Source organism: Ovis canadensis, chromosome 11, assembly GCF_042477335.2.
Source record: "Ovis canadensis isolate MfBH-ARS-UI-01 breed Bighorn chromosome 11, ARS-UI_OviCan_v2, whole genome shotgun sequence".
Classification (NCBI taxonomy): Eukaryota; Metazoa; Chordata; class Mammalia; order Artiodactyla; family Bovidae; genus Ovis; species Ovis canadensis.
In genome coordinates, this window is record NC_091255.1 from 28843252 (window position 1) to 28865267 (window position 22016).

Sequence of the window (22016 nt, forward strand, 5' to 3'; positions counted from 1 at the left end):
CGCAACTCATAAGTGAATTATCACAAAGTGAACACACCCATGCAACATGCATCCAGGTCAAGAAACAGCACGTTGCCAGGAGCCTCCTGTGTCCTCTCTCTGTTACTCCCCTCTTTCTCTCCAAAGGTGATTCTATCCTGACCTCTAATGCTATAGATTAGCTTTGCCTGCTTTTTTGGATGTTGTACGATGGGATGAATCCTAATCACCTGCCCACTAGGGAACTCCCAGTATTCTTGTACATACATGTATGCATATATCTGCTGCGGTTGGAATGGTTGGGGCAAAGGGCATGCTTATGTTCAGGGGTGTGTGTGTGTGTGTTCAACTCTGCGATCCCATGGACTGTAGCCTGCCAGGCTCCTCTGCCCATGGAATTTTCCAGGCAAGTGTAGGTACTGTGGCGGCTCAGTGGTAAAAAAATCTGCCTGCCAATGCAGGAGATGCAGGAGATTTGGATCCCTGAGTCAGGAACATCCCCTGGAGAAAGCACACGGCAACCCACTCCCGTATTCTTGCCTGGAGAATCTCAAGGACAGAGAAGCCTGGTGAGCTGCAGTCCACGGGGTTGCAAGGAGTTGGACACAAATAAGCTCACACGCATGCACCTGTGCTATCTTCTGTCAAACAGGTTTTCACAGTGGTTGTATTGATGTGCACTTCTTCAGGATGTGTGTGAAATTTCCAGTTGTTCCATATCCTTCCCTATGCTTGGTATTGTTGCTCTTTTCTATTTTAGTCATTCTGGTAGATGTGAAGTGGTATCTGTTATGGTTTGAATTTGCACTTCCTTGATGACTAATGAAGTTATGTGTGCTTGTCTCACTATTCATCACTGTGTAACAAATTATCCCCAAATTTGGAAGCTTAAATAATTAATATGGTTTGGACTTCTCTGGTGGGCCCATGGTTAAGACTCTATGCTTCTACCGGAAGATCCCTTGGAGGAGGGCATGGCAACCCACTCCAGTATTCTTGCCTGGAGAATCCCATGGACAGAGAAGCCTGGCGGGCTACAGTCCATGGGGTCGCAGCGAGTCGGACACAACTTAGCACATAGCATGCTTCCACTGCGGGGGGCATGGGTTGGATCCCTGGTCAGGAAACTAAGATCCTATATGCCTCTCAGCCTAAATAAATACATAAATAAAAGATAAAAGCTCTTAAAAGAAGAAAAACAGATGAACAAACCCCAACAATCCTTTCCCTACCTTACATAGTTTCGGAGGTCAGGATTTCAGGAGGTCTGCTGGGAAGAACTAGCTTGGGGGTTTCTCTGGCAGATGAGGTCAGGTGGGGACTGGAGGAGCTGGGGGCTGATGGAATAGCCCTCTCTCTTCATGTAGCTCAGGGTGTATCCATGAGGTCTGCCTGCTGGAGCTTCCCTGCAGCACAGACTGCTTACAGAGTGGCTGAAGGCTTAAAGATAGAATATTCCATCAAATAAGGTGGAAGATACATTGTCTTTTATGAGCTAGTCTTGGAAGTCCCATAGGATCACTTCTGCCTTATTCTATTGACCTAAACAGTCACAAAAGGCCACTCAGTTTCCAGGGAAGGGAGCATAGGCTCCGCCTCTGACTGGAAGGACTGTCAAAGTTACACTGTAAGAGGGAGTGTAGAACAGAAAACATTGTTGCCTCTATCTTTGCCTCACGTGTTTTCATGTATCTATCAGCCATTCCGTGCAGTGCTTGAGCCATCATTTCTCTTCTTTCTGAGGGGTTCATTTTCTTTCTTTGTATGCAAAATATATTCTGGGTGCTAGTTTTCCCCCAGGTATATGTGTTATGAATACCTTTCCCCCTTATTCTGAGGTTTGCCTGCTGATGCTCTCAATGGGTCCTTGTGTGTACGTATGTGTGCGTGCGTGTGTGTTTACAAACTGAAATTTTTATGAGATGAATGTAGATTTATATGCAGTTGTAAGAAATAATAGAGAGATCCCTTTCATACCTTTCTCTACTGGTGATGTCTTGCAAAACTGCGGAATAATATCATAACCACAGCCAAGTATCACAGGATGTTGACCTTGATATAGTTTACCCGTTTTATTCAGATTTCCTGTTTTGCTTGTGCTCACTTACGTGTGTGTATTAAGCTCTACACAATTTTATCACCTGTGTATACATGTAGCCACTACGATAAAGTTACTGAACAGTTCTAGTACAAGGATCTCTAATGTTTATAATCACACCAACTCCTGTCCCTACCAGTGGCAGCTACTAATCCATTTCTAAAATTTTGTCATTTCAAAAATGCGATATAGACCTTATACACATTAGGATGGCTACTACCAAAAAAAAAAAAAAGAAGAAGAAAGAAAAGAACAAATGTTGGTGAGAATGGGTAGAAGTTTGAACGCTTGTACACTGTTGGTAGGTGATGGGTATGTAAAAAGAAGCAACTTCTGTGGAAAAGAGTACACTGCCGCAAAAAATTACAGAGAATTTCTTGGCAGTCTGGTGGTTGAGACTCAGCACTTTTACTGCAGAGGCCATGAGTTCAATCCCTGGTCAGGGAAAAAAAACAACCCCCCAAACAATAGCTAAAACATGGAAAGAATCCAAGTGCTTATGGACAGATGAATGCATAAGCGAAATGTGGTGTATGCATACAATGGGATGTTGTTCGGCCTTGAGAATATTATGCTAAGTAAAAGAAGCCAGTCACAAAAGGGCAACTATTGCAAGATCTCACTTCTGTGAGGTAGGTAGTCAAATTCATGGAGACAGAAAGTAGGTTGATGTTTGCCAGGGGCGGGGGCCAGAGAGGGATGGGGAGTAAACGCTCAACAGGGATAGAGGTTGTTTACAAAGTGCAAAATGTTCTGGAAGATGGATGGCAGTGATGGTTACATAATAATGTAAATATACTTAATGCCACTGAAATGAAGGCTTAAAATTGGTGAAGATGATAAATTTTGTTGTGTTCAGTTCAGTTTAGTCGCTCAGTCGTGTCCGACTCTTTGCGACCCCATGAATCTCAGCACGCCAGGCCTCCCTGTCCATCACCAACTCCCGGAGTTCACTCAGACTCGTGTCCATTGAGTCTGTGATGCCATCCAGCCATCTCATCCTCGGTCGTCCCCTTCTCCTCCTGCCCCCAATCCCTCCCAGCATCAGAGTCTTTTCCAATGAGTCAACTCTTCGCAGGAGGTGGCCAAAGCACTGGAGTTTCAGCTTTAGCATCATTCCTTCCAAAGAAATTCCCAATTAAAAATAAAGACTTTATATTAATAGTTGGAATCACATATGTAGTACATATGGACTTCCCTGGTGGCTCAGACAGTAAAGAATCTGCCTGCAATGGAGGAGACCCCAGGTTTGATCCCTGGGTCAGGAAGAACCCCTGAAGAAGGGAATGGCTGCCCACTCCAGTATTCTTGCCTGGATAATTCTCTGGACAGAGGAACTTGGCAGGTTACAGTCTGTGGGGTCACAAAGAGTGGGATACAACTTAACAACTAACACTTTTACTTTCACATGTAGTACATAATATTTTTTTTCTTGCTATGCATAATTCCTTGGAGATTAGTATGTTTTTTAATAAACAGATATTCATTTTTGGCTGCACCCTGTGACTTGTAGGATCTTAGTTCCCTGACTAGGGATTGAACCCAGGCCGCTGCAATGAAAAGTGCCAATTCCCACTGGGGTGCTCCTTCTTTTATATTTATTGATTTCTGCAGTTTTAAATTTTTTTTGATTATCCTAAGGTCATGACAATATTGTGTTATTTTCTCTATGTTTTACCATTTTACTTTTCACATTTAGATCTACAATCCATCTAGAACTGACTTTGTGTACAAGGTGAGGTTCAAGGTCAAGAATCATTTCTCCCCCAGATCTCCAGTATCTTTTATCAAAAAGGCTGTCCTTTTCCCACTAGATTTTCTGTTCTTCTCAATGTAATCATTGGTGTACTATGTGCCAGTATCACACAGTCTTAATTACTAAAAAAGGAAACGGCAGCCCACTCCAGTTGCCATGGACAATTCCATAGACAGAGGAGTCTGGCGGCTACAGTCTGTGGGGTCACAAACAGTTGGACACCACTGAGCAACTAACACTTTCACTTTTCTAAATGTCTTGCCGTCTAAGTTTGAATCCTCTCACTTCACTCTTTTTCAAGCTTGTCTTGATTATTCTTATTCCTTTCGCCTTTCCCCATAACTTCAGAATTACTCTGTTGATTAAAAATTTCTTGGGATTTTGATTGGGATTATATTGAATTTATAGACCAATTTTAGAGAAATGGTATCATTGCAATGCTCTTTTTTTTTTTTTTTGGTTGCACCGAGTGGGGCTCAGAATGGGCAAGAGGGGCAGTGAACCTGGCAGCCCCTTGCATCTTGTGTCTGCGGTGGAGCCAGGTCTCCCAAGGCTCAGATCTGGCTTCAGCACCTGAGCAATGGCTGCCCTGCTCCAGGAAGCTGAGGGCAAGGCCAGGACGCTGCTGCCCCCCAGTGTCGAGGGTGGGGAAGAACAGGCAAAGTGTAGCCTTTAGGCTGAAGGGGTGTGTGGGCAGGTTCCCAGTCTCTCTCCTCACAAAACACAGTACAGGGTGTGGGCATAACCAGATCTTTATTTTACCAGAAGGGACAGGCAGCGGGGCAGTGCAGCATCCAAGCCCCAGACCGGACATGCAGCATCCACATGCAGGAACAGCTACACAGGCTGGGGCAGGGCGAGGGGTGGGGGACCAGGACCACAGGACACCTGCAGCGTCCCTGCCAGGACGCTGGGGCCCTGGGCTCTTCTGCCTCCTCTGAAGCAAGGAGACAGAGGACCGGGCTGCTTCCCCACAGCTGGAGCCTGATCATTTCTGGCCAGAAAGCAAACCGGCACGAGCAGGGAAGGAGTCCGGCCAGCCTACGGCACTCGATTCTGTACAGGGCTGGCACAGCTCTGCCCACTGGAAGGGCCCGGCCTGATACTCAGGGCAGCACAGCCCTAGTAGGAAGGGGGTCTGTACATTTTATATTCCCCAGAAGGGCTGGATCCTGATCCCAGAAAGGCTTAGCAGAGTTGGGACCAAGCCCCACTCCAGGGAAGGGGATTCCCTGAGCACGAGCAGGGGCCTCCTAAGGCAGTAGTAAACTGAGGGAGCTGCTCTACACAGGAGGCCTTGCCTCTGTGCCCGTGGGTGCGGGAGAGAGAGGTGAGGTACGAGAGCAGGCCTGGAGCTGGGCAGGGGTTGGCAGAGGGCGATGGCCCTGGGCCTGCAGCCACGCTACCTGGGCCCAGAAGGGCTGGAGTGGGCGAGGCTGGGGACTTCCTGGGGGCAGGTTTTGGGCTGGGAAGACCAGGCCAGGAGAGGGCAGGGTGGCCGTCATCCCCAGGATCCCTGCACCCATGCTGAAGCTCTGGCTGGGGCCACGGGGCTGAGGGGATGGACAGAAGCACAGAGAACTTCAAGGCACCAGGATTCTCGGGAGCAGCAGCGCCACCCCCACAGACAGACAAGACGGTGATTGTAATAAACATCTTCAATTTAAACTACATGATGTGTGTAGAGAGTGCGAGGAGAGAGGGAGAGAAAAAGACAGACAAAGGAAGAGACGTACAGGAGCTAAGGGTGCAAGAGACAAACCAGACAGTCATGGCAGTGAAAGTGAGGCTGTGGGATGGAGAAGAGGGGGGAGACAGAGACGGAGGAGAAGGGAAGACAGCCAGAGGCCTGAACACGCAGCACTTCTGGTCCCTACAGAATAAGGCACCAGAGTCAGTGACGTTCCCGTTGTCCCTGTGGTATTAAAACGGGTGCTGAAGGTGGGGGCGGTGGCTGCTGAAGGGTATGGGCCGACGAGACCTCACACCTGTGCACCGGTGGCCTTCTTGATCAGCGGTATCTGCAAGGATGGGAGATGCCATGAGGCCTTGGCTCCAAGGCCCCCACCACTCTGCCCGGGGAACCCACTGCAGACGGTGAGACACCTACCTTAGATAGGTCCACACCCGTCAGGGCGTGCACAGAGGCGGGCAGCTCGGCCAGCAGTCGGTTCACTTCTGATGTCACCTTGCTGTTGTCCCCACTGAGGACCACAATCTCATCGACTTTGGTCAGTGGGGCGGCAATTTTGGCAGCAATCTAGGAGGCGGGGTGGGAGGAGAGCTGGTTGCTACTCGGACTCCATCCACCTGCCCCATTCAGCATCTCTCCCTCCCGTTTCCACCTCACCACATCCAAACGCAGCCTGGGTGGCCCTTATTTGCAATAAAGGTCAGATGGTCCCCTGGGTTAGGGATGAACCTAGGCCTGTTGTAGAGTTCTTCCCCATGCCGCTGAGTACTTCCCCATTTGAACGTCCCAGCCATCCTGTCGCTGTGTCGCTGACAAGGCCCAGAGAAGTCCGGCATTTGCCCAGCCAGTCCCAGCCCTGGGTGGGAGCCTTACCCGGGGCAGGGCGTCCAACACCAAGGCCATCTTGGCTGCATCTCCGTATTTCTGGTAGGCCTCAGCCTTGAGTTTCATCCGCTCAGCCTCTGCCTTGCCCCTCGCCTCAATGACTGCCGCCTCTGCCTCCCCAATTTTGCGGATCTTCTCTGCTTCTGCCTGAGCCAGGAGGACCTGCTTCACCCTGGGGGAGTCCGGGGGGGGGCAGGGTCAGTGGGAAGTGCCAGGGGCCCCTTAAGCCCTGCCTGGGGGTCAGTGAGCCCTCGAGCCCCCCACTTTGGCAGGTGTCAGGGATGAGGGACCCATGGGGGCAGTGCCCTGGCCTTCTGGCTCTGGCCTGGAAGAGGGCACTGGCTCCCAGAGGCCACAGTGGAGAGGGGACCTACCTGGGTGCCCTCTGTGCCAAGCACCACATCAGGCCCTTAAACCTCTGGTTCCTAATTCAGTCTTCCTAACAACAATCCCATAGGGCAGGCGGGTTACCCCTACTTTCCCAGTGAGGAAGCAGGCGTGGGGGCCTCCAAGCTTGGCCAGGAGTGGAGGGGATACCCAGGTGGCAGAGGAGCTGGACTAAAGCGGGGCCCCCAGCGGCACCTACTTTTCGCCCTCGGCGATCTGCTGTATGCGGTGGGCCTCGGCCTCAGCGGGGCAGCGCACGGTGGCGATGAGTTCCTTGTCAGTGCGCAGGATCTCCTGCGCCTCCACGGCAATCTGTTTCTTGCGCTGCACGACCTCAATCTCAATCTCTTCCTGCCGGATCTTCTGCTGCTCACGCGCCCCTTGCAGCTCATAAGCCAGCTGGGCCTCAGCCGTCTGTGGCGGGGGAGGGTGGGCAGCACGTCAGAGGCTGCCCGGCACAGTCCTGGGCCTTGAGCCCCAAACCCGGGACACCCGACAGCTTCTCACCTTGATGTTGACCTCCTCGCTGAAGGCCGACTTCTGCAGCTCAAAGGCTCGCTTGGAGTCGGCAATCTTGGTGTCAGCCATGAACTTCACATCCAGCATCTCCTTCTTGCACTCAGCTTCCTGGGAGCAGGAGGGACAGGTGCTGAGGGGCCCTCTCAAACTGGGGTTTCCACCCCCTCTGCGCTCCCTTATCCTTGAGGCTGGGAAGGCAAGCCCACATACCCGGATGCCTGCGTCCCGCTCGGCCTCGGCTACCCCGATGTCGGCATCTCTCTGGACCACAGCAGTCTGTGTCTTGCCCAGGGAGCTCAGGTAGTCCACTTTGTCATACACGTCCTGGGAAGGGAAGGGGAAGTCGTCCCTGGGAATAGTCAGAGGCATAAAGGGGCCCCTCCTGGCAAGCTCCCCCACCCCGCACGGATGGACACGGGGGCCACAGCCTTCCCGCCACACTGCACCTTGATGGTGAAGCTGAGGATCTCGATGCCCATGCGGCCGACATCAGGAGCTGCCACCTCCCGCACCAGCTTGGCAAACTGGTCCCGGTCCTGATAAATCTGCTCCACTGTCAGGGTGCCTGGGGGCAGAAGGATCGAGGGCTGGCTCCCCAGGGGCCCAGCCAGCTTGGGAAAGGGAGGCGGCGGCCAGGGAGAGGTCTGAGTGTAGGCAGGGGTCACGTGATCTGTGCTGGGTCTTCCTAGGTTTCTTTCTATCTGGCTGTGCTAGGTCTTCGTTGTAGCATGTAGGATCTTTAGTGGCAGCATGTGAACTCTTAAGTTGTGGCATGTGGGATCTAATTCCCTGACCAGGGATCCAATCTGGGCTCCCTGCCTCGAGAGCGCAGTCTTGGCCACTGGACCACCCGGGAAGTCCCTGGTTGGTTTCTTCTAACACTGAATCTCCTCCTGCAGGGTCTGGGCAAACGAGGAAAAGTGCCCAAGCAGCACTAGGCGCCTGACCAGACTGGCAGTCAGTCACTCAGCCCCACCTCCATGCTCTCTTCTTCACTCGAGTCACCTGACGTTTTGAAAAGAAATACATGATGGAAAACCTGTCAGCTTTTCTGCTAGAAGCCTCTCAGTGGGACTGACAGGCCCGCCTGTCCAAGGCCCCCTCTTTCCTCCCTGGACTTGGCTCAGAGATGCTGTGTGGCTCCTTGCAGGTAACAGAGGGAGAGGGGTCCCTGGGCCGGGCAGGGCCTCACCGAGGATGGAGCGCAGGTGTCCCTCCAGCGTCTGTAGGACGACATTCTTGATGTCTTGCACGCTCTTGCCCAGGAACTGCTCACAGGCCACGGCCAGGAGCTCCTTCTCGGTCATGATCTTCACCTGCCGGTGGTCACAGAGAAGTCTGAGCCAGGCTGGAGGCAGGCAGACAGAGGCCCCAGACCCAGGAGGATGGTGGCAGTTGGTACCCCTCCCCTCCTTTTTAGGACCTGGAGGCCTCGGGGGAAAGAGGGTGGTGGTGGGAGGGGGCAGGGTCTGCTAAGGCCTCCAGCAGGGAGAAAACACGAGGAACTCATACTGAGAAATTTCACCTTCACTGGCAGGCCCAGGCTCTGCCAGGGCCTCTCTCCTGCACATTCTGGGCTCCTCCCCCCCACCAACCCCTCCAGTCCACTCTTGGCCCCTCAGCCTGCAGGTCTCTGCAAAAAGGAGAATGAGCAATAGGGGTGCAGACAGACAGACTAGGAAAGAGAGCCAGGAGAGGGCAGGAGACAGGTCTGCAGTCCATCACCAGGGGAGGGCATCCTCTTTCTTCCCCAAGGCACCAAGCCAACCACTCCTGCACCAGGGGCCTTTGAGATAGCTGAACTTGCCCTGTGAGGACCTCTGGAGAGCAGGAAGCCCCTCGCTCAGTCACCGGGCTGGGAATATAATGCAGCTCTGACTCCAGAGCCCAGAGCTCCCCGGCCTCACGTGGCCTCACCCGCTGGTCCCCACCCTGCAGCCCCCTACCCAGGGGTCAGAGGAGGCCTGGGTTCTGGGGCTTGGCATTTCCGACACCTGCAAAGAACGGGGAGGGGTTAGTGACATGGGAGCCCTCAGCACGGCTTCTGTCCTCTGCTGGCCCGCTGGGGAGAGAAGGGGTGTCTTGTTAGTCCTGCTGGGTGGCCGAGAGGCTGAGTGCAAGTTCCAGTGGCGACGACCCTCTCTGGGAAGAGGGGCGGGCAGGGGCGGGGCCGCTGGAGAGAGATTGCCCCTGGCTGCCGGCCTTTCCTCGCTCCCACCCCAAACCCCAGCATGGGGACGAGGCAGCTCAACGGACATGCGCGGGGCTGCTGAGTTACTATACCTGGGCGACACCCGTCACAGTTAAAGCTACCCCCTCGGCCGTCTCTACGTCCTCACAGCGGGGCTGCAACGTCATAATCTCTAGGGAAATCCTGCCAAGAAATGCAAAACAGGGGCCATGGGTCTGGGGGCCCAGGGCCTGGGGTGCAGGGAAAGACTTTGACATCTCACTGTGTTGGCAGGGACGGGCCGGGGGGTCCTGCTGCAGGAGACGGAGGGGTGGGCTCTCCAAGGGGTTGGAGCTGGGAGCATGTGAGGAGGAGAGGGGTGGGACAGCAGGGCTGGGGTGCAGATGGGTCAGTGGAAGGAGTGTTGTGTGCCAGCCATGTGCACGTGTGTCCTCTGCTCACATCAGCCTGGCTGGAAGAGTGGGAGAGGAAGCAGAGGAGTCGTCGGGGGTGGTCTGGCCCAGGGGGCTGGGGTAGGGTGGGCGAGAGTCCTGGCGTGGCCATGTGTGTCCTGGGGCAGCACATAAGTGCTGGTCCTCTGGGCTGTTTGTGGGTACCATCTGACCACCCCCCAGAGGCCTTTGCCTATTCTCTGGGTGTGCTCAGCACCCGAGTGCCCTGGAGGCTGCTGAGAAAGCTGCCTCGTACCTGGCATGCTGGGAGTATGCCCACTGCTGGGCCAAGATGGAGGTGATCCTGTGTTTGCCCCACCCCACCAGGGGAGCTCTGCCAGGTCTCTTTACCTGGCAACAGGCCAAGGCTGGAAGCCTGCTCTCTGGGGTTGGGGCCAGATGCGGCCAGTGGAGGAAAAGGCTGGGGTCACGCTAGAGCTTCAGGGCAAGGAAGGTTCTGCCCAGATGACCTGAGTCTTCAAGGGTCCACATCACCCAGTTGAAAAGGGACCTGGGTATTAGCTATTTCAAATGGAGCGTGGGCTTGGAAGGAGACGAGGCTGCTAGGTGGGGTGTTGAGGGAGGCCTGGCCCCTACACATCCCATGCAAAGGGGCTCTGGGCTTCTTCTCTGTCCTGAAGCCTGCCCTTCCACAGCGATGAGTAGTGGTTGCGATGGGGACAGTCTTCTTCCCCATTAAGGATAGGAGGTTGGGTGAGGCAGGGTGTGGGGGTGCCAGGTTTTGCCTGAGAGGCTGAAGGACAATTTCATGGAAGGGTGGAGAAGGGTAAGGTTACATGTAGGTCTCTTCTGCCCTGGGGACCCGCCAGCATGTAGGCTCTGAGGGGCAGGGGCTTTCTGATGTCCATCGCTGCCTCCGCTGTGCCTGGAGCTGACAAGACGCTCAGCGGGGAGCTGGCAAACGGACCAATGAAGATGGGGAACTGCGTTGCTAAATGCCCTGGCTCAGGAAAGGGTTTCATCTCTAGGGCTGTGTGGCGGTGAGGAGGGAGACAGCAGGCCGCTTGCTTTCCCAGGTGAGATCAAGTCTGTGATACAGATGGCATTCCTCGAGCACTTCTTTTCTGAAAATCCCAAAGCGAGCACCCTCACATTGCTTTACTTGCCTTTCTAATATTCCTACAAGGCTCAGGGAGGGCTTGACTTTCCCCCTTTCGCAGATGGGGAAGCTGAAGTCTGGTGACAAAGAGAGCTGCTCAAAGGCCTCTCGAAAGAGAATCAGGGGCATGGCTCGTTTTGCTCAGGCCTGTCAAGGAGGTTGGAAGCAGTCAAGGGGTGGGATGAACATAACTCCCCAGGGGACCCATCCTTCTGGTGCTGCAGGGAGGAGGGCGTCGGCCTGCAGAAGGCACAGGGCACAGAGCTCTGTGATGCCTAGAGGACTAGGGCTCCCGCAGGAGTCTTTAGGATAGACCCCTCCCCACCTGGGCAGCCCACCTCTGTCACAAAAGGGCCTGTGTATTCTCCCGCCTCAGCTTACTCTCCATGTAGGCTTGGCATCCAAGGACACCCCCTGGCAGACTTGGGCAGAGCTCCCAGAAGCCCTCACTTTCTCTCCCCACTCACAGCCCCCCATGAGCTGGGACAAGGGAGTGGGGGACCCTAGAGGCTCCGCACGGCCACGCAGAGCAGTGGTGGTGGGAGCAGTGGGCAGGGAGACGCACTCTCAGGAAAAGGGAGTCCATCTGGAGTCTGCCAGGCCCCCGCAGGGCGGGAAGAGAGGAGGTTAGACACAGAGGAGAAAGCAGGCGGGTTATTACCTGTGCAACCCCTGTTACGAATAGCGGGACCCCCTCCGACGTCTCAATATTCTCACAGCGACACAGGATGGTCATAACCTCCAGAGACAGTCTGAGGAGCAGCCGGGGGGAGGGAGGGAGAGGCAGGGACAGGAAGGGGAGGAGGGGACACAGCAAACACACACAGTGGTTACCAGACAAGCACCGGATGCCTGAGGCCTGGGGGGTGGGGGTGGGGTCGCTCAAGACTTCAGCTCCCATCCCCCACTGCCAGCTCGAGACACCCCTGCGCTGGCCTGAGGCCTCTGGTCTCTTCTCCAGCCCCCACACCCTTCCAGTGAGAAGCTGCTGGGCTGGAGGTAAAGCCTGCTGATGCCCTGGGCCTGTGACCTGAGGTTGGGAGGTTGCCTGTGTGCAGGGCACCAGGGTTACCCACCGCCTCACCTTCCCAGGAGATTCCTGGCACGGTCTGGCTGGCAGCCTGAGCTCCATGCTCCAGACAGAGGCAAGCTTGTGTCTCCAGAAGCTGGGGTGGGGGAGGGGGAGGCCACTCTGGGGGTTCACGAGCCTCAGCAAATACCGAATCCTGCGGGGCACAAACCCTCAAGGCCTGTGCTACTCATCCCTAAGAAGGTAGTTTAGGGCCAGAAGAGACTAAAGCAATTTTTGGATTTTCTGATTTGTGGGGGTGGGATGTGTCAAGGAAGGCTGGGAGGGGGGGAAGTGTGTGCACCCCTGCCAATATTCACAGGGACAACTGGGAGTCACTCACTTCCAGAGTTGGGCACAGGCAGAGTCATGGCAAAGAAAAGGTGCGTGGAAGCTACCTGGGCCTCCCTGGGGCAGGGTGTGTGCCCGTGTGTGCTGGGTGCTGGACCAGGCAGAGGCCAGCCTGTGGACAGCGCAGAAGGTTTCCTTAAACCAGAGGGAGGGAGGGCAGAGGCTGAGGTGAAGGAGCAGAAGCAAGTGGAGTGGAGGGACGGGGAGCAGGAGGCAACGTGGGTCCCTCCACTCTCCAGCCATGCGCACGTACACAGGTTGACTGCCTTCCAGCCCCTCCCTAACAGTACCCTCAGGCTGAGAGGACAGCAGACCCAGCTCAGACAGGCACCCATCAAGCTCTCTCTGGGGAAGGAGGGGAGGGAGACATGAAAGAGGGAGGGAGGGACTGAGGGAGAGGAGGCCAGAGGGAGGAAAGGAGACAGGAAAAGAGGGAGGTGGGGGGGGGGAAGAGGGAGGAGGGGAGGGAGGGAGACAGGAAAGAGGGGGAGGGTGGGGGGAGGGGAAAGAGGGAGGAGGGGAGGGGGAGGAGGGGGAGACAGAAAAGAGGGGGAGGTGGGGGGAAGAGGGAGGAGGAGATGGGGAGGAGGGGGGAGACAGGAAAGGGGGAGGTGGGGGGAAGAGGGAGGAGGGGAGGGAGGGAGACAGGAAAGAGGGGGAGGGTGAGGGGAGGGGGAAAAGGGAGGAGGGGATGGGAAGGAGGGGGGAGACAGGAAAGAGGGGGAGGTGGGGGGAAGAGGGAGGAGGGGAGGGAGGGAGACAGGAAAGGGGGAGGGTGGGGGGAGGGGGAAGAGGGAGGAGGGGAGGGGAAGGATGGAGGGGGACAGGAAAGGGGGAGGGTGGGGGAAACGGAAGAGGGAGGAGGGGGGAGGAGGGAGGGAGACAGGAAACGGGAGGGTGGGGGGAGACGGAAGAGGGAGGAGGGGAGGGGGAGGAGGGAGGGAGACAGGAAACGGGGGAGGAAGGGGAAGAGAGAGGGAAGGAGACAGGAAAGGGGGAGGGTGGGGAGGAGGAGGAAGAGGGAGGAGGGGAGACAGGAGGGAGGGAGACAGGAAAAAGGGAGGGAGGGGAGGACAGAGGGAGGGAAGGAGACAGAAAAGGGGGAGGGTGGGGGAAGGGAAAGGGAGAGGGGAAGAGGGGAGGAGGGGAGGGAGGGAAGAAGACAGGAGAAGGGGAGGGTGGGGACGAGGGGGAAGAAGGGGAGGGGAGGGAGACTAGAAAGAAGGGGGAGAGAAAAGGAGGGGGAGAGGGGAGTAGGGAGGGGAGAGGGAGAAGGAGGAGGAGGGGGGAGGAGGGGAGAGGATGGGGGAGGAAGGGGGAGGAAGTGGGGAGGAGGGAGGCTGCAGCTCAGATGCCAGAAATGGAGGAACCGCTTAGGTTAGGGCGAGACAGCTGCCCCCATCGGGGCCTCAGGACAGGACAGGGCATGGCAGCAAAGAACAGCGGGAGAGACCTCACTGAGGCTGGAGAAGAACAGCTGACACTGAGGGCAGGTGACATGGAGGATGGCCGTGAAAAGGACCTCAAATGGAAGGCTGGGTTAGAATCCTAGACCTCCACTCTGACCTAGGAAGCCCCTGCCGGCCTCAGGAAAGAAAGGTCCCCGCTGGGGGAGCCGCCCCTGCAGCAGGCTAGGGGACAGGGAAGGGGCCGCCCCAGGAACCCAAGAGTGGGCCCTGCCTGTGGGCCCAGAGGGAGACGCTGAGCCTGGGTGTGGGAGAGCTGCTCCCAGGATGAGGCACAAGGTCCCCCACCCCTCACCTTCAAACCTGCCATCAGAGAAGCCAGGCCCTGCTGTCTTGGGGCTCTGCTCCTGGGAGCAGGAAGCGGGAGGGGACCAACCACGGCGTGGAGAAAGGGCCTCTGGAGTGTCAGCAGCACCGAGCAGCAGACGCCTGGCTGGACAGGTCTTGGCGCAAGCGGACACTCTCTAGGCCCGGCCGTACGTCGAGGGGTTTGGACGAGACACTCTGCTGTCCCAGGACTGTGTGGCAGGTATAGAGTGGGAGGTGACAGTGTCTCTGGAGAGGGGACCCATGGCTCCTGTCAGGCCAGCTGGCCACCTCAGGTGTCTTAGGATCCTGAGAGGAACTTGTGACCACTACTAATTACTTTCTGAACACTTTTGACCTTGGGCCAGAAGAGTTCCCCAAGATCCCTCAACTGAGGCAAGGCTACGAGCGGGGAGAGATGGGCAGTGGAGGGAGTTAGGAGAGATCAGTGAAGTTAAATCGTTGTGACATGCTTCCCATGCCCCTGACCTGAGCCAACACCCTCAGACTCCCTGCAGCCATGAGGCGTCTCTCTGCCAACTACGAGACTGGGATACAGGGGGATTTCCACTGGAATCTCCACTGCTTCCCCTTCACAGGACCCCCACCCCTGCCAACAGGCCTGCGCTTTCATAGCTCTGGGGCCTGTGTCGCCTGGTTCCTGGCCTGGAAGAATCTGGGCCCCTCCCCTGATCTCCCATAATCAGGAAGGGGGTGCTGGTGGAGAGGTGGCCGGCTGGCCTCATCTCCTCCTGGGCGGGCAGTGAGGGGGACAGGAGAAGCCTGGGGGCCTTGCCCCGGGCTCTGGGAAAGCCAGCAGGTAGAGCCTGAGCTGAAATCTCCCTTCCCCTTCTGAGTCTCTCCAGACTGATGGAGGATGTCCAGACCCGTCTTGCCCAGCCTGGGTGCCAGTTCCTTAGATTTGCAACCTTTGTCTTTAATACACAGAGCCCCTTCAGACTGTAACCATCCTCTGCCATTTAGCCCCTGCCTGCATTGTTCCAGGGTCTGCACAGGGCAGGGGTCTCTTCAAGTCTTTCCTCCTTCCTAGGACCACTCCAAACAGGTGTGTTATTAAGGCTTCCTGAATAATTCTGAGCTAAAATCAGGGCCTTAGGGCTCTGCCTGAATTGCCTGGGGCAGAAGTGATACTTTCAATGGAAAAAAGCACACCCACCAAGGAGGAGCTGCCCACAGACAGCCCTCCTGCCTCCCCATGTAACCCATTCCACCTGCCTCTTGGGAGGTCCCCCCAACTAGAACGGAATGCAGCTCAAGTGGCATGAAGGGGGTTAAGGATGGAGACCCTCTTCTCCCCTGCCCACCAGGATGCCCAATCACCAGCCCCCAGGCCCTTACCTCTGAGTGTCGGAGATACACCACCAAGCCCAGGCCCAGCCGCCAAACACATACTGTTTATAGTCGGAACCACAACAGCCCCCTGGAGAGCAAAGCAAACCATGGCTGGTCAGTTAGTCCTTGGGTCTGTCTACCCTCCAACGCCTCCATCAGCAACACTGGACCTTTGCCTGCTCTGACACTTGACAATTCTTACCACTGGGCACTAGGTGTGGAGGTTACAGATAAACGGGAGACAGGCCCTTAAGGTCTTGGGATCCAGTTTTGTGCTATTTGCATAGAAATGAGGGGAGCCAATGAGTGGTTCAGAACATATGTGCTTTCAGAGAACAAAGTCAGTGGGCAAGAGTGAACAGGGACACATCCATCTTTGATTCAACCATCCGTTCAGCAAACAAGTACTTTTCTGTGCTAGGGAAACAGAGATGAAGGTACAGTTCCTCTCTTAAAAGAGGTGGGACTCAGAGGAGTGACCTTTTCCTGAGCTGATGGTTGTACCATGTGACTGGCCTGTTACCAGGATGGGATCAGTCCCAGAGGGAAAGTAGGTGGAAGGCTAACGCAAGGGAGTCTATGAACCAAGGGGTAGGGTGGGGGTCGGGGTGGGGGTGGGGGCTGGCTCACGCTCAGCAGACCTCTCAGTGAGGCTGGTTCCCAGGGGTTCAGAGTGAATGGGAGCGGATGGGGAAGAAGGCAAGACCTCAAAACAGAAGCCAACTCATGGTACCAACTGGAAAAGTGAAAGGGAAAAGGCCTAAAAAGGAAATGACTCCTGGAAACTATGTATCAACTAAATAGCCTGCTAAATCTGGCCACCACCCAGATTCACTTCCTGGAGGAGCTTCATACAATCTCTATACAGAAGTAAGAAAAATCAGTTCTTGAAATTCTTGTCGCGAACCCCCCTACTGATGCCGAAATTAATCAACAAGTTCAAGAAAACTTAGTAAAAGCAAGAGGGGCTGTTCCCTGGCAGAAACAGATGATTCAAAGGAAATGTAATATGTAACAGGGAGGAAAAAGCCAGTGGGCGGTCATCGTTTCCACATTCATAAACTTGGGTTTTCAGGAAAGTCTAGGGTGGGTGCCTCCCAAGGTCAAAGTTCAGGGGTAGTTTTGTGTAGCTGGGTTAGTGTCTCTGAGGCCTCATGGCAGGGGACAAAGCCGGGTGGCAGGGCAGAGGGCAGACTGCAGAGTATTGTAGGGATTGGGTCAAGCAGGGGTGTTGTGTGTATGTGCCTGAATGATGGGGAAGTCATTTAACCTAAGAAGCCACACTTAACATTTGCATTCTAGAAAACCCACTTTGCACAAGGAGAAAGATACCTGGGTCAGGGAGGCTGGGGAAAAGCAGCCTCTTGCAGTGACCCAGGCCACACACAGTGGCTGATGTGGGGGTATAGCTTCTAGAGTAGTTTTATCCAAGAGAACGTCCTTCAGGGATCAAAATGTTCCACAGCTGTGCTGTGCAACAAAGCAGCCACTCAGGACATGTGCTATTGAGCACTGGAAATCTGGCTGGTATAACTGAGAAAATGAATTGTAATTAACTTAACCTGTGGCTCCTGGCTACCACACTGGACAGTGTAGGTCTACAGCCAGGGTTTGGGTTGGTGGTCAGGCCAACAACCAGAGACAACAGAATCATGACCTGGAGAGAAGTTTTAGATAGGTGGAGGGACCACCTGACGTGAACAGCCGACTCACCGGAAAAGACCCTGACGCTGGGAAAGATTGAGGGCAGGAGGACAAGGGGGCGACAGAGGATGAGATGGTTGGCTGGCATCGCCGACTCGATGGACATGAATTTCAGCAAGCTAAGGGCGATAGTGAAGGGCAGGGAAGCCTGGCGTGCTGCCGTCCACGGGGTTGGAAAGAGTCGGACACAATTTAGTGACTGAACAACAACAAAGGAACAAAGATCCCGCAAGTGTAGTGGGACTGCCAAGATGGACAGCTAGCAAATGATACTGCCCACCGGGCAGCCCACCCTGTCTCCTGGGTCTGCCCTGTGCATGGTGTACAAGCAGCTGAGCCTGAGGTCCAGGGAGCCGGGAGCATCGCTGCAGTGTGAACAGGGTTGGGAAGACGTTGCAGGTCTCTGGAAACATCTGTTCACAGGACTGCTGCTCAGGGTAAGCCACTGCAGGCTGCTCTGTCCTGGGGATGGGGTGAGAGGAGCCTCTGAGGACCAGCAGTCAACTTGAAACCAAAAACATCTCAGGATCCAGTGAAACTGGAAAAGGATCAAAAACCACAGGTTGTTCCACTTCTTCTGGCCTGGTGGGGAATGGGGCACAGTGGCACAGCTTTCTCCAACCAACCCCAGGGCACTTCTCAGGGTGCAGGAAGAGGAGATGGTGGTAGTGGTAGGTGGGATGGAGGCGAGGGAGCCAAGGGTGGGAATCCACGCTTTGAAGTGAAAAGTGAGGCATTAGTCACTCAGTTCTTTCTGACTCTGTGCGACCCCGTGGACTGTCAGGGTCCCCTGTCCATGGAATTCTCCAGGCAAGAATACTGGAGGGGTAGCCATTTTTTTTTTTTTTTACCTTTAACTTATTCTTTGACCTTGGGAGCAGGCTGCCACAGCTCAGGCTGGGCCTCCGCCAAGGGTAACATGGCCAGGTTCCCAGGGGTAGCAACAACAGGAAGCTGGGGCTGCCTGGCTGCCCCACCCCCAGCAGCCTCCTCCCCTGGAAGGCATCTTCCTTCCAGCTTCCTGGTCACCCTGGGGACCACTCCCAAGAGAGGACTCTTAGGTGACCCTTCCTTGACCTCCTCAGTTCTTACTGTCTCCAGATCTGGAGACAATCCTCCTAATTTTATCTCACTTCTAACCCAATCTACTTTCCTTTGCTCTGTCCTCAATCAAGTTGAAGAATCACAAAATATCCTGTCATAAATTCTGCCTCACTCTTAGCCCTCCCCAAACACAAGCGCCCGTCTGCCCCCTCAGGAACACTCCCTTTCTTCCTGACCCTCTTCCACTCTTTCATTCCTACTAGTCAAGAAGACCTACAACTCTACAAGGCAGATTTTTTTTTTTTGGTTGCGCAGCAGGGCTTATAGGATTTCAGTTCCCCAACCAGGACTGAACTGGGCAGTGAAAGTGCTGAATGCTAACTACTGGGCCATCAGGGAACTCTCATACAAGGGGGATGTTTTGAGCCGAAATCCCCCGCCCCCCTTAGTAGTCTGGCAAAGCCTGAATGTCCATAAATGCATAAAGTAAGATACATAAGAAACAAATACTTAAAGTTACATATGTGTGCTATGCGATACACAGTAACATGTATAATGTTATTAAATAATAAGATCTTGTGGTAGATTAATAACTGGCTTAATTTCAAAATAGCAATGAGCATAAATGATTTCTACCATACTATACTGCAACAAAGGCAGTACAGTAGGCAAATATCTGCTAATCCTATCATGGATTGTTGCCGACATTAATAATCGTATCGGAAGCACTAACTTTCAGTTAAGGTAAGTGTAAATAAAAATGTACTACTTTCCTCTTATCAAATGCAAAGACCTCTAAATTCTATCCACAAACTCCAGGTTAAGAATTTCTGCCCTACTGTAGAGATAAGAGAAAGGTATATGTGTTTGGATTCCCCCAAAGTAGAAACAGAGAAAAAAAAATTGTGCATCACAGAATGAAGGAGGCAGGATAGACAAGAAGAACCTCCAGACTTTTCAAGTGGAAAAGATGATCATGATATATATCAACATCCTCCTTCTGAAACTGGGTTGCGTAAGATGGCCCTGGACTTAGAAGGGAAAGTGAAAGTCGCTCAGTCATCTGACTCTTTGCGATCCCATGGACTATACAGTCCATGGAATTCTCCAGGTCAGAATCCTGGAGTGAGTAGCCATTCCCTTCTCCAGGGGATCTTTCCAACCCAGGGATCGAACCCAGGTCTCCCACACAGCAGGCAGATTCTTAACCAGCTGAGCCACCATGGAAGGCACCTGGACTTTGGTGCAGGTCCAATTAATGGGGTGCAGGGAACAGGACTAGAAGTCCATGTGCTCTCGAGAGCCACAGTGCAGTTCGATCATCTCAAACCCCAAGGAACTATTACGCTGGGCATCATCTCTCTCTCTTCTCTTCCACCCTCCCTTGACTTCAGCTCTCTTAATTCTGTGTGGCCTCCTCTCCGAACTCCTAAAATGGCTTCAAATTTAGCACTGCCTTGGCCTCTGGCTAGAGTACCCTGGCAACTTGGGAGGCACAGAGCAGCCCGTCTTAGGGACTCTTTTTGCTCCTCAGTTTCAGGATCGCCACAAAGACAAAATGGGAGCTCTTTCTCCTTGCCAGAGTCTGGGCTTCTAGAGAGAAATCCCACAAGAAAAACACAAGTGTGATGTAGATTCAGGTTTCTAAAAACCTTTAGGAGTGGAGGCTGGGAGACTGGCCCAAGTCTGAGAGAGGAGGTTTAGTCAGTGCTCTCTAGGGGTCTCCCTGGTGACCCCAAGGCTATCTTCTTTGGTTTTCAGGGAAGTGAAAGATTTTTTTTTTTGGCTGTGCCACAGGGTTTGCAGGATATTAGTTCCCCGACCAGGGATCAAGCCCCAGGCCCCTGCAGTGAAACCACAGAGTCCAAACCAATGGACTGCCAGGGAAGTCCCAGGGAAGTGAAGGATCTTAATTTCCCCATAGGAGTAGGGTCCTAGTCAGAGAGATTGACGATTTCCTGTCCCAGGGCAGACATTGACTTTGAGATCCAAACTGAACCAAAATCCATGAAAGTTCCCAATGGATTCATCCCAGCTCTCAAAGTGGGTGGCAACAAGCCCTGGTCCGGCCCACCCTCTTCTGCTCAGTTCTGCAGCTGGCCCTAACAACTCTGTGTACAGATGGAGAATCCATACTGACAGTGGCAAGTAGGATATGACCGTCTTCTGCAGCTACAGGCCTCCATCCTGTCGGGGAAACACGGGCTTCTCCCCAGCACCCGCGCCATTGGCTGCACAAACTGGTGGCTTGAAAGGCTTCTGCCACTTCCCAAGACACCCAAATAAACAATTTAAATAGCAGCCTTATGACAAGCTCTCTCTCCCTCCCCCAGCACTGCGGAGCCCCCATCCTGCCTAAGCGCAACAGAAATTCTGGAGTCTGCAGCATTTTGCAACCAGAGCAACACAGCCAGGAGCCAGGTTTCTCAACCTGTAGAGGCCGCACCCGCGTCTCCGGGGCGGGCAGTGCCAGTAAAGCCCGGCAAGCCTCAGCCTGCTAGGAATTAACGGATCTGTGCCCAGAACCCAAGGATCCAGGGTCCACCGCCCCTTCCCAGACAGGCACCTGCGACCCACCCATCCCTCGCTCCGGGCGCTGGCATCTAGCCAGACTGTGTTCCCGGAACCCCAAGGCTTCGGCTCGGGATCCTCTAGGCCACAGGGGAGACCCTGCCCAAAGAAGGAGGCGGAGAAAGGAAAGGAGGGAATCAAGACGGGCAAACACGCAGAGGCCGGAGGTGGGGGGAGCGCCTGGCCGGTGCCCTAGGGCGCGGAGCACGGAGAGTGGGGGTCCCTCCTGGAAAGGGTCTCCGGAGCTACCGTAAGCTCAGGCCCCACCCCCGGCACTGCCCACCCCACAACACCCCCCCTCCCCCCCGCCGCCCCACCCTCAGAGCCCTTCCTCGGCCTGGCCCCTCTCCCGCCCTCCCAGGCACAGCCCCCGCCCCAAACACCCTCCCGGCGCTGGGCGTTCCGGATCCACCTCCCTCGGGGCCCCCTCACCTGAAACCACCAGCGCCTCGTTGGGCCCCACCGTGTGACAATTGCCCATGGCGCCTGCGGGACGGAGGGGCCCCCGGAGGTCGCGGAGACCTGGACAGCAGCCTCCGGTCCGCACCCCGCGCGCGCGCGCCCGCCCGCACAGCCGGCCTCGCCCTGCCTGTCGGGCCACCCCCAGCGGCCGCCCGCCCGCACCCCTCCGCGGCCGCAGCGCCGCCGGAAGTGTGGCGGCGGAGGGCGGGGCCGGCGCGGCCTGCGAGGCGGTCTGCGTGCTACCCGTGGAGTCAAGACGCTTTATTGCACGGGGTAGACATCGCGTACCCACGACTCCCACTGGGCGCCTGAATAACCTCCGTCCTGCCCTTTCTCACCTTCCACCTCCCAGCTCCCACCTTACAGCGATTGGCCCTGGAGCCAGCCCGCTGGGGGTTCCAGTTTCAGCCCCCGCGCTTACTAGCTGGGAGACCTTGGGCGAGTCCCTTATCTGGCTGAGTCCCTCACCTGGCTGCTAATGCAAAAAGGGGATAATGAAACTACTTAGCTAAAGGGTCTAAAAGGACCCAGCTGAATAATCCTGTGTTGGCAGTGCATCCAATTACAAATTCCCAGGCCCTATTCCGGGGCTGATCGGCATGCCTGAGGGTAGGGCCTGGAAATCCGAAAT

At 55.0% G+C, this 22016-nt stretch overlaps 1 protein-coding gene and 1 long non-coding RNA gene across 6 annotated transcripts; one reads left to right on the plus strand and one right to left on the minus strand.

Annotated features, from left to right (window-relative positions):
* The first annotated feature begins 55 nt into the window (after window positions 1–55).
* LOC138414907 (uncharacterized) lies at window positions 56–8362 on the plus strand. The gene is made up of 2 exons (XR_011247017.1): window positions 56–126; window positions 8217–8362. It is a non-coding gene; the product is annotated as an uncharacterized lncRNA (long non-coding RNA).
* On the minus strand, window positions 4570–21686 carry FLOT2 (flotillin 2). 5 transcript variants are annotated; one of them, XM_069542740.1, is made up of 12 exons: window positions 21356–21584; window positions 15611–15692; window positions 11721–11811; window positions 9601–9691; window positions 8510–8633; window positions 7764–7882; window positions 7528–7641; window positions 7306–7425; window positions 6998–7212; window positions 6400–6583; window positions 5944–6093; window positions 4570–5854 (listed from the first exon to the last, which is right to left on the minus strand). In XM_069542740.1, exons 4-12 carry the CDS (start codon window positions 9673–9675, stop codon window positions 5816–5818), a joined length of 1140 nt encoding a protein of 379 aa, XP_069398841.1. In that variant the 5' UTR covers window positions 9676–9691; window positions 11721–11811; window positions 15611–15692; window positions 21356–21584; the 3' UTR covers window positions 4570–5815. The 5 variants fall into 5 exon arrangements, with proteins under 5 accessions (XP_069398841.1, XP_069398843.1, XP_069398839.1 ...); XM_069542742.1 differs by lacking the exon at window positions 11721–11811 and having other exon boundaries at window positions 21356–21686; XM_069542738.1 differs by lacking the exon at window positions 9601–9691 and having other exon boundaries at window positions 21356–21575.
* Window positions 21687–22016: the final 330 nt, after the last annotated feature.

Bases quoted from the DNA above. Each gene is read 5' to 3' on its own strand.
- FLOT2 (XM_069542742.1), bottom strand. From the start codon at position 21,404: ATGGGCAATTGTCACACGGTGGGGCCCAACGAGGCGCTGGTGGTTTCA. The intron at 8,634-9,600 runs GTATAGTAACTC...GACCACCGGCAG, and splicing joins CTGTGACGGGTGTCGCCCAG to GTGAAGATCATGACCGAGAA. The intron at 7,883-8,509 runs GTGAGGCCCTGC...TTCTGCCCCCAG, and splicing joins ACACCTGCGCTCCATCCTCG to GCACCCTGACAGTGGAGCAG.